Source organism: Globicephala melas, chromosome 20 (assembly GCF_963455315.2).
Source record: "Globicephala melas chromosome 20, mGloMel1.2, whole genome shotgun sequence".
Classification (NCBI taxonomy): Eukaryota; Metazoa; Chordata; class Mammalia; order Artiodactyla; family Delphinidae; genus Globicephala; species Globicephala melas.
Genome location: NC_083333.1, coordinates 42,805,068 through 42,816,480, shown reverse-complemented (window position 1 = coordinate 42,816,480; position 11,413 = coordinate 42,805,068). Strand labels below are relative to the sequence as shown.

At 58.2% G+C, this 11,413-nt stretch overlaps 1 protein-coding gene across 4 annotated transcripts in view; it reads left to right on the top strand.

The window, feature by feature from the left end:
- Nucleotides 1–285: 285 nt before the first annotated feature.
- ARHGAP23 (Rho GTPase activating protein 23) overlaps nucleotides 286–11,413 on the top strand; it is an 80,827-nt gene continuing 69,699 nt past the window's right edge. Inside the window, exon 1 of one of the 4 annotated variants that reach the window (XM_060290095.1) lies at nucleotides 286–450. Coding sequence is in view for 2 of the 4 variants with exons in the window: in XM_030839863.2 (XP_030695723.1) it covers nucleotides 8,734–8,796 (63 nt within the window). In the remaining 2 variants the exon portion in view is untranslated. Of the gene's footprint in view, nucleotides 451–8,690; nucleotides 8,797–10,847; nucleotides 10,966–11,413 lie in introns of those variants that run through there. The other 3 variants (XM_060290093.1, XM_030839863.2, XM_060290094.1) reach the window with 3 other exon arrangements.

Below are 11,413 nucleotides of genomic sequence, written 5' to 3'. Positions count from 1 at the left end.
GCAGGGTGGGGCGCTTCCGACTCTGATAACCTCAGAAACGAAGGGGCTGCCCTTGGAGGGGATCTTCTCTGGACTAACACTGCCCCCAGGACAAGCAGAACGGTGGGTGTTGGCAGGGATGCGCCCCTGGATGTGTGAGCAGTGTGTGTGCATTGTGTGTCTGTGTGTGTGAACGCTGTGCCTCTACCCGCGGGTGGGGTGGGGCGGGAGGGGCGGGAGGGGCGGGACGGGGGCGGGGTCTGAGGGCGGGGCCGGAGCGGGGCGGGGCGGGCCGGGCCGGGCCGGGTGGGGGTCTGGGCTGCCTACAGCAGGCGCTCCTTGCGCGCGGCGGTGGCCGGGTGCTGCACCGACTGGGCGCTATGGAGGGGCCACCGCCCCCTGCGCCCCGCCGGGCTGACGCGGCGAGGACTGCATAGCGGGCGGCAGCATGGAGCAGGTCAGCGGGCGCGGGTGCGTGTCGGGGAGGGAAGGGCGGGGGGCGTGAGGACTGGAGGAAGGTGGGTGCGCCGAGAGGGAGGGGGGCCCGCCACCTTGGGAGGGGTTGGGGCTCTAGAGCTCCGGGCGGAGCTCTGGGGAAGGGTTACAGCTGGTGTGACACAGAGCCGGTGAGCGCGCGCGCGCGCGCGCGCACACACACACACACACACACACACACACACGAGTACTCCCCCACCACTGACAAATAGGGAGGCGCTCACCGAGGGCTCACACGCTGCTTCGCTCCCCATCCCCGTTCCAGAAGGAGAGCATTTAGAAGCCCCCCTCCCCACTCGGTAAGGTCCCGGCTCCATCCAGGATCCTAGCAGGCTCTGCATAATGAAGGAGTGACAGAAGGTGGTCGCAAAACTACCGCTGACCCTCCCGGCCGCCCCCACCCTGTGGGACCTAAAGATACAAGCGTCCCCCTCCCCCCATACATCAAGGGGCTTCTCCCAGCCACCGTCCCCCTCCATTCCCAATTACAGCAGGTGCAGCAACTGCTACCACCATTTCATCGCAGTGAAAACATGGGGTGGGCTGGGCAGCTTCTTCACATGCCCCCCAGATACAGACCTGCAGCCCCAGCCAGTATCCATCAGAGGAGGTCAGGGTGATGGCCCCCTCACTCACTCCCTCCACAGAGCTTAGCAAATCCTGGACAGGAGGGGCTGGTCCCCTTAAGTAAGTGGGGGGCCCTCTATCCTGACTTGCAGCCCCCTGTTCTAAGATGGACAGAATCCTGATGTGGGCTGAAGGGAGGGCTGCCTTGCTGCCTTCCTAATCCCGACTCGGTGAGAGGTCTTGGGGTGGGGTCTGGAGTGGAAGGGTTTTCTGTTCCTGGGTGGGCCTTTAAGTGTCCACACTCCCAGGCTCTGCTTCAAGTGGTGGCCTGGGGCCCTGGGCTCTGAGACACCCTCCCCTCTGTGGCAGAGGGGTTCTTGTGTTCCCTGTGATGGTGGTGAGGAGGGGTATGGGGAGGGGTAGAGGGTGTGGAGTCAGGGGATGGGGTGATCTTAAGTTCTGGGGCGTGAAGAGGGGCTCTGAGGAGTCATGAAGCACTCTGGGCATCTTCCCTGGGCTGGGCGTGATGTTTGGGGAGGGCTGTGGGCTGGTCTAGTCTCCAGGCCTGCTGGGCATCTTGGCTGTTAATTTAAATGGCCAGTGGCAGCTCCCTGGAGCACCAGGCCTGGCAGGGGGAAGGGGACTCCATTCGTCATTCTCTGCTATTGTCATTACTGACTCAACTCCACTCTGAGCACAAAAAAGCAGGGCTTGGGGGGACAGGACTAAAAGCCACTGAATTGCTCACGTTAAAATAGTTAAATTTATGTTATGTGAATTTCACCTCCATTTTTTAAAAAAAGGAGGGGCAGGGCTAGGGGACACCATTACTTTCTGCCTAGAGGACTCTGAACGCATCTCACTGGGCCTGCAGCACGGCCTGAGTTGCTCCTCCATCAGCCTTTCATACTTCTTCTGGGGGTCAGGTGCTTCACCTTTCCCAGAGGCAGAGCCTGGCTCTCCTGTGCCCTGGCATCGTGGACGGGAGGACAGACCACGGAGGAGAGTAAGGACATGGGGCTCTTCCCGTGGCCTCATCAAAGGGACACTGGGAGCCCTTGGACATCTGTCCTCTCTGGGCTGCTGTGAAATCCCTGCCAGCTGTGCTGAGCCGTGGCTTTCCAGTCCTTTCTAGGTGTCCTAAGACACCTCTGCTGCGAAGCACAGCAGCCAGCTTGTCCCCTGGACTGTGAGACACCCCACAACCCACAAGGGGACTCTGATGATCAGCACAACCTTGGAGGTGCTCGCGCTGATGTCAGTGCCTTAAGGCAGCTGCAGCCCTGCCAGCCCCACGGGTGTCGCCAGCTTTCTGGATATGCCGGAAGCATGGTGTGCTTCTGAAATCAGAGCTTCTTTCACCACAACAGGGGAAGCTCCTATTTTAAGTTTCCCTTGTGCCCAACCCTCTTGTAAAGCAAAGAATCCTTTTATAGTGCAAGGACCGCCCTGATGTGTCTGTTTGGTATGTGTGGATTTTGGCATGTAGGGTTTCCTTAAAGGGGAGCACGCCTGGAATCTCTCACAGGGGCTGGAATTGCTGGGCGGGGTGGGTGCCAAGACTGAAGGGCTTGCCCCCCTGTGGTCAGTGCCCTGCCCCTCTTTTCTCTCCATTTAACTCCCCTCACTCCCTCCCAGGGTTGGCTCAGGGCCAGACAGAGGAGCGGGGAGCAGCTGCTGGGGATTTCCAGAGCTTCCAGGGGGTGGTGGGAGCCACCCCTCCCCTCCTCCTTTCTCCCCTCCCCTCTGTTCCTCCCCTCCCTCCTTCTGTGCTCTGCTTCTAGGTTCCCCTCCTCTCTCCTCCTCTCCTCACCCCCACCCTCCCAGAAGGGCAGGGAGACAGGGAGGAGAGTGGGGCCGTCCCTCCTCGGTGCGGGGATTTGCAGGGGCCAGGTAGAGCGAGGCAGGGTCTGAGGGCCTGTGGCAGAAGCAGGGCTGCAGGCCAGTTGCTGGCAGAATTTAAAAGCCCTCCCAAAGAATCATGAATTTAGCATCCTGGAGCTGGAAGGGACTACATGGCCTAGCTCCTCCCAGAGGGGTCGTGCTTCATAGAAAGAGTAAGGGCTTAGTGTCAGACCTCAGCAAAATTACTTAACCTCTCTGAGCCCATTTCCTCATTTATGTAATGAGGCTAATAATACCTACCTTACAGTGTTGTCATGGGGAGTAATGTTTGTAAAGAAATAATGTTTGTAAAGAGCTCGGCACACAGTAGGTGCTCAACACATTTTAATTCCTTTCCCTTCCATCCTGGTGTTTTCAAGCCCCTGCTAGGCGATGTCACGGTCGTCATAAGTCGTCTCTTAGTCTTGCACACACGCTCATATACACACAGTCCTCACCACCAGCTCTTCAACTGCCCGGTGTCACATAGTGGAGAGCCCTCGGGGCTGAGACCCCAGCCCAAAACCTCTTCCTCTTCCCCAACCATCCCCTGAGGGGCTGCCAGTTGCAAGCGGCAGGGGTGGGGCATCTTTCATCCACCCCCTGTCCCGATACCAGGGTTTCGCTGGGTGTGGCTTGCTTGCCCTGCCGCCAGCCCAGGGAAGCTGCAGCCTCTCTCTCCACCCCAAGTCAGCTGTCCAAAGGTTGCTGGGCTGGGGCCCCAGCTGTTTGGCCGGTTGCCAATGCCTCTTAGCCCTCGGGCCAGGGGGGCTGTACCCCCCTCCTCGAGGTGTGTTCAGGTGGGATCCCTCTTATCCAGGATTCCTCAGGGACCTGGCAGCAGGGATGAGGGTAGAGACTGGCATGATCTCGAGTGGACCGTTGCCCCACCCTACACCATTCAAGGAGCTTGATGAGGTCTGAGGTCCCCTCTCTGTGATGCCTGGGGCTCTGCCAGACCCGGGCCCCACCCCTTCCCTAGCTCTCAGCCTTCAGGCCTCCTTTCTCTGCCACCTGCCTGTTAAGGGCCTTCAAGGTCTAGGTCAAACACTACCTCCCAAGGCTCCTGCCTTCTCCTCTCATTATGGAAGGCTCCCTTCTGCTTTGCTCGATGCTCTGCTTGTAGCACCATCATGGCACCATCCCAGCCATCCTTTGCTGTGCTTGTTGCCCTCCCTGGAATGTGAGCTTTTTGAGGACAAGCACATCATCTGGTTCATTCCCTGCTACCCAACAGAGAGCAGTTTGCATGTAGACAGCACTCAATAAATGTCTTTGGACTTGACTGAACTGGGCTACCACCTGCTTTGGAAATGAAAGTTTAGGTGGGCATGGGTTGCTTCGAGGGGACGAGCAGAGGGTCTGGGGGCTGAAAGCCAAAGGAACAAGAACAAGTCAGGTCTCTCCTCAGCCCTTCCCTCTAGTCCTGCCCTCCTGCCCTTCTCCACCAGGGGGCGCTCTTTCCCCTTCAATGGAAGGGCAGGCAGCTATTACCAGGTTTATGGTCACCAGCCCTGTAACCCGCCTTCCACCCATTCCTTTATCATCATCAAACGTGAGCCCTCCATTGGAGACTGGCAGAGGAGGCCTATTGTTTTCATCTACAGAGAATGAAACCGAGGTTCAGAGAATATACTTTTCCTCAAAGACATTCAGCTACTAGGTGGGCAGCATGGGAACCTGAGCCCCGGTCTTTGGACTCTTGGTTCAGGGCTCCTTGATGACACTGTACAACCCCTTGCTGGCTCCTGGCCCAGGCCTGATCCTGACCCTGGACTGCTCTGGGCTGGGGACTCCCTGCCCTCCCCCATGCTCCCCTGCTGACCCTACCTGGCTCTGGGGAAGGTGGGTTCTTCCTCTGGCACGACCCTGGGCTCGTTTTCCTCTACTCCACTCATCACCCCCTCAGGCTCTCTCCCTTGGCTTCTCCTCCACCACCAAAAAGGCTGCTCAAGTGTGCCCCACCCAAACGGAGCCACGCCTCACCCCGACTCACCTGTGCTGTCCGGCTGGCCCTTCCCGGTAACGTCTCAGCGGCCCAATTCCATTTCACCACCCTCCCTTTTTCACCACCAGCCCCCCTTTTTTTTTTTTAATTTCTTCACCCTTGATGCTCTTCCTCACTGCACAGTCTGGCCTCCACTCTACCCGTCCCCTGCCTGACACAGTGCCGCTTCCTCTGGCTCTCTCTCCTCAGTCCTCCCTGCTGCCTCTTCCTTCCTCACCTGCCCCGAAAGGTGAGTGCCCTTGGGTCCCATCCTACCTCTGGTCTCCGCTCTGCGCTGTCCCTGGAGAATCTGAACCACACTCCTGATCCACCAATGACTTCCAAAGCCATTCTCTAGCTCAGGCCTCTCTTCAGGGAGGCGGACCCAGGGTTCGAGCTGCCAATCACTACTCAACCAGCAACACAGCCTGCAGGTTTCAGTGTGTGGACTCTGGAATCCAAAGGCTGTGGGTTCAAATCCTGCATGGCCTTGGGTAAGGTACTCAAGCCCTCTGGGCCTCAGTGTCCTTATCCGTAACTGAGGATTATGTTTCACAGCTCCTTTGTAAGGCTAATTTGGAATAATGTATACAAAGGATTACTTAGCTCAGTGCCTGGCATGTCCCTTCTCCCTGAGAACACTCCAGACAACTCGTCTACCTAATATTCTGAGCGAGAAACCTTGGAGTTGTTCTAGACTCTTCCATTTCCTTCCCGCAACTCCCATTTGGTCAACAAGATCCGGGGGCCTCTGATGATTGGTGCCCTCTGCCCAGGTGCAGGGCCCCCCCACCTGGCCGCCCACCCCTGGCTCCTTGCTGCCCTCCGTGTTCTCTTCCACGTCTCACCACAGTGGCCATGGCACGTCTCCGCTTAAATCCCTGCCCTAAGCCAGGCTAGAATCTAAGTGCCTCAGGCACAGTCACTCCACTGTAACATCCCCACCCGCATTTCCTTCCTCATCCCTCCATGCTTCCTGCCCACGGACCTTCCGCTTGGCTCCAGCCACACTGCTAGAGTCTGCTCTCTCCTGCCTCCCTGCCTTGGTCCATGATAGTCTTTCTCCCCAGAGTGTTTCTCCCCCCATCGCCCACCTCACCCCATCCCATCCATGACGCCCTCAAAAGATCACGGTCACCTGCTTCTGGAAGAATTCCTCTGCTTCTCCAGCCTCCCATGGCTCCTTTTCTGGGATCTCAGAACCCCTCAAGGGAAGGAGTTAAGCCTTATCTCCTATCCCCAGGGGCAACCTCCACTCTCCCACCCATGGTATATCAGGACTCCCAATAAACATTTGTGAATGAAGGAAGGTGATTGGGCTGGGAGAGGAATTTAGAAAGAGGGGGAGTATAAAGAGGGTCCTCAGTGAGGGACACCCTCCATCCCATGTTGGGCTTCACTGCCCTAATCCCCAGAGAAGGAGTGTGCCAGGAATAGAGTGGGTTTGGGGGGCGTGGATGGTGGGATGCAGGGAGTGAGACACAGATGTCAGAGGGGTTGGGGAGCCAGGACGGAAAGGAAGAATGAAAGAGGTGCTGGAGAAGGTGGATGGGGGAGGGCCGGGACAGGATGGGGGTGCAGGTCAAGGTGCAGGAAGAGGTGGGAAGGGCAGCAGGGTGGGGGAAGAGCGCACTTTCTGGGAAGTGGGAGAGGATGGGGGAGGTGAGTGCAGTGCATTGTGGAGGGAGGAATTGCCTGCCGGCCAGTGTGAGCTCATTTCCTCTCACCGCCTCCTGCAGTGTCTAAGGGCATCAGGCTCTGGAAAAAGTGAGCCAGGGGCACCCCAGAGGCCACCACCCTCCTCCCCTTCCCCACGCAGTCCAGTCTGGATCTCAGATGCCACCACTCCCCCCTTACACATTTGTTTTGAGAGGAAAGGACCCCTGAGCCGGGGTGGGAGCAAGCCTTGGACTGTTGGAGCCGCAGGGCAGAAAGAGTCAGACAGAGGGACCTGGTTTAAGATTAAGCAAGAAAATACAGGCAGTAGGATGGATTACCGTTAGATAGCAGGAAGAACTTCTCAGAAGTGGGGCATAATTCTGGCTGCACATGACCTTGATGAAGAGAGATGGGGAAGGAAGGAGTCCTTAACTGCCCTTCCATTATTACAAAAGCGTCCCTTTCCATTGATTTCCAGGGAATTTAAAGTAAATTAAATAAAACATAAGATTTAAAAACAAGTCAATATCTCCTTCCTCAGGTTTACCGGAGTAAGGATGTTCTGGTAGGTGTCTGGGCCATACTGCCCCCTGCAGGGCCTGACTCCCTGACCCTGAGGGGTCCAGGACTTGGGGAGTCGGGATGGTGGCGGTGGTGAAGCAAAGAGCTTTTATGAGGCTCACTGCCCCAGAGTGGGTGGGCCATTTCAGCAGGCGGGGTCGGTCTTCCCACTTTCATTGCCTGCCTTGCCCAAATCATATTCCTATTTATCTATGGTCTCTGCCTTCGTTTCTTCACAATCTGGGTGAAGGAATGCAGGAGCCCTTAAAAACTACAAGGCAAGGGAAAGAGGTAAGCATAGCCTGTACAAAATAGGAGGTAGGAAGGATGTTAGGTAGATAGCAGAAAGAACTTTCCAGCAGAAACTACGGACTGAGACACTGCCCCTTCCTGGATCATCAGGGGATGGGCTGCAGGGGCCCTGCGTGGGGGCAGGGAAATGAGAAGTTGACTCAGGACCCCGATGGTTCTTTGGGTCCAGCTCAGAGTGAAGCTGGGAAGGGAGGCTGTGGGAGCTTGTGATTGGGAGGTCTGGAGGGTCTCTGCTCTTACTGTCACCCACTGCAGAGTGGGTCTGTGGGCTGTCTAGAGGCCTGAGCCACAGGCTGGCTGGGTGGGGGTCTGAAGGGCTGGGGCACCTGCCTCTCTCTTACAGCCTGCATGGGATCCTGGGCTGAGACGCTGCCTGGGAGGGGTGTCCCAGATTGAGGGGCATGAAGCCCCTGAAAGTTCCCGTTACCCTCATCGTCCTCCCCCTCCCCCTTGGGTATAGCCATCTCTGCCCTTGTCTCAGCTTCCGTGAGTCTCTGGATGGAAGGCTCCCTAAGCCTTTTTTCTGTCTCTCCCTCTCTTCCAACCTGGGTCTCTTCATCTTTGTCTTTGATTTTCTCTGCCTCTTTCTCTTTTTTTTTTTTTTTTTTTTTTTTTTTGCGGTACGCGGGCCTCTCCCGCTGCGGAGCACAGGCTCCGGACGCGCAGGCCCAGCGTCCATGGCTCACGGGCCCAGCCACTCCGCGGCATGTGGGACCCTCCCGGACCGGGGCACGAACCCGCGTCCCCTGCATCGGCAGGCGGACTCTCAACCACTGCGCCACCAGGGAAGCCCTCTGCCTCTTTCTACTCTGTCTCTGTCGTGTCCCTGCCTCTCTCATGCTTTCTGGGTCTCTCCGTCTCTGTTTCTGACTACCTCTGTCTGGCTGTGTTTCTCTCTGCTTTACTTTCCCTTCCTTCCTCCCTCCCTCCCTCCTCGGTGCTAGTTCTGTGTTCTGTGCCGTTGTCCTCTTTCCTCGGCCGGCCCGGATCACCGTCTATGGGCTGGTCCCCTGGAGGCCGGCCCAAACCCTCTCTAAGCCCATCTCTCTTCCGCTGGCTGTGTTCTGCCCCCTAGCTCCGCTGCCAGCGGCAACCCCTGCCTCAGCCCTCTGTACCAGTCTGCTACCCTAACAAGAGGCAGAGGGTGCGCCCCGTCAGGAGCGCAGGAGGAGGAGCGAAGAGACGCCCCACCCCTCCGCGTTCGGCTCCGCCCCTCCGGCCCCGCCCCTCCCTGGTCCCTGCCCGCGCCCCCAGCAGTGCCCTGGCAGCAGAGCCGCAGCTGCCGCCCGATGAATGGAGTCGCCTTCTGCCTGGTCGGGATCCCGCCCCGCCCGGAGCCCCGGCCCCCCAAGGTGAGGATGCTGAGCCAGGGGAGGGGGCGGATCCAGGCGCTAACGGGAAGCTGGCAGCTGGGGCCGGGGTCGCTGCGCCCCCGCTCGGCGGGCACAGCCTGGGGCGCACGGCGCGGGCACCACGGGCATGGCTGCAGGGAACATCGGCTGGTGGCCGGGGAGGGGGCCGGAGCGCGAGCTGCCCTGGGCAGGGGGCGGAAAGGAAGAAGGCAGGCAGGGGGCCGGGGCTAGCACGGGGCTGCCAGGGCCGGGGGCACCGACCCGGGCGGCGGTGCCAGGCCCCCGGCGGCCGGGCAGCGGGGGCGGGAGGCCCGCGCCTTTTGTCCGGGTTTTCCAGGCGGGGCGCCTGCCGCCGTTTCCTCTGCCCGAGTTTTCGTTTTCCGTTGGCGAGGCCCCGGCACAGCTGGAGGGAGAGGGAGTGGGGGAGGGGTTCCCGGAGCGGGATGTCCTTGGCCACTGTGGCCGGACACCCCCTCCCTGCGCCACACTCCCCCCGCTGCCGGGCCGGACCGCCCGACGAGCTGTCCGGCGCGGGTCCACCGCCCCCCACCCCGGGGAAGAGAAACAGGCCGGGGACCCCTGGTCTTGCAGGCGCGGCTGCCCTCGCTTCTGCCCTCTCGGGTTGGCTGTGGGTGGGTCTGGGCACGGGGTGCCAGGGGCATTACTCAGCGCTGGGCTGCTTTGCTTGGGTTCTTTCATCTGCCGGCTGCTGAGGCTGGGGAGGGCCAGCAGGGGCCTCCGGGCCCCACTGGGGCCAGCACCCTGCCTCTGAGCCTGACTGCCCTGTCCCACTGGAGCGCCCCAACATGCACTCCATCCCTTTCCAAGTCGAAGGGTTGAACACTGTCAGGCCAGTCATTTTCTGAGCTTGAAAAAGAAGTTTCCTGGGGGTCCAGGTTGGGATCAAGACCTGGGCTGAGAAGGTCTCTTCCTCTTTTGACGGGGCTGGAGGATTTAGGGCCATTCCTCCCCAACCATCCCCTCAGTGTTGGAGCTGGGGTCTGGTGCTTTGCAAACTCTGAGACTGGTGTGTATCTCAGGAGCTGGATGTAGGCACAGTTCTCCCTTGGTCTGCATCTCTATCCCCTGACTCCCCCTCCACCTTTCAGCCAAAGTGTTTCCTAATTAGAAACTTGAATTTCAGAGTGGACTGGGGATGGAAGTGAATGTCATTATCGTCGAGTTCCTTGGATTCCCACCCCCCACCCCCCAACACACACACACCAACACCTACTTCATCTCCACCCCCCCTACTATCTCCACCCCCAGCCCCACCCTGTGGCCCAGCTGTGGGAGGGCAGGGAAGGTGTTTGATCCCCTGGGGTTCTCCCCCTCTTGCCAGGGCAACAGCCCCATTCCCCAGAGCGGCTGCTCTCACTAAGATGTGCTCACTGGCCTGCGACTTCAATCTCAATTACATAACCAGTCATTTCGCTTCCAAACACAGCCCAAAGGCCCTCAGCCCCAGCCTCTTCTTCCACTTGCTCACAAGGTGGTTGGGTCCACCGTAGGTTTCTGGGAGCTCCAAGTTCCTGCATCTGAAGCCCCTCCCTCCCCTTGGGAATGATGAGGGCAGTAAATCCTTCAGTGCTGGATTTGAGGGCCTCAAAAGCCCTGGGAGCAGGCAGGGTGGTAAGTATTAGGGTCTGAGACGACACAGCGACAGTGTCAGGTCTAGAAACTGGGTCTTCTGATGGGTCACAGCACAAGATGAAGCGCTAGGGAGGGGAACATTATTAGGAAGGTGCCTTTGGGACACCATGGGGAATGGGGCAGGCTTTTGAGGATCTCAGCTCAAACAGAGAGGGACTGGACGCTGGGAATAGGCCTTGTGTTTGGGCAGCCTGGATGGGGACCTCTGTGCCCCCGCATCAGGCCAACCCTGAGCTCAGGGGCAAGGGGAGCAGGAGGCCAGTCTGGCCCCCAGGGGTGCAGCATTTTGGGCATGGAGTGGGGGATGAGGGAGGGTGGTGAACAGGGCTGTGCAGTAGTGGGCAGAGGCATTTCTTGCTTCATCCTTTATCGCAGGGATACTTAAGAAGGACTTCATGATGTATCCGATTAAAAGAGAGTCTACAAAGGCGAATGGAATAAGTTACCGAATGAGGGACTGCAATTAGCCATTTGGGAGAACTTCTAGGGAGAGGCTTACAAGCTGCAGCATCCCAGGTGAGCCTGGAGCATCAGGCAGGGAAGTTTCCTCCAGTATAGTGGGTTAGATAGGTAGATTCCTGTAATGTTGGATTCCAGTGTAGAAATCTGGAGAGATTCATGGGAGATGCAAATATACTCAAATGAGCATATATATTAGTGCCTGAAAAAAATGTGTTTTAAGGATGGAGAATTGCTCTAATAGTAGAGCTGATAGCTAAGACATAGATAGCAATTACTCTAGGCCAGGATTTATATAAGTTACCTCATTTAATCCTCACAAAACCACCATGACGTGGGTGCCGTTATTATCCTCATTTTTCAGTTGAGGACACTGAGGCACAGAGAGCCAATAGCTTGGCCAAAATCACATCGCTAACTAGTGGCAGAGCCAAGGTGGGAACCCAGCAGTCTGGCTCAAGTTCATGGTCTCACTCCACTACCCTGCTTTTCATGACCTGCCTTG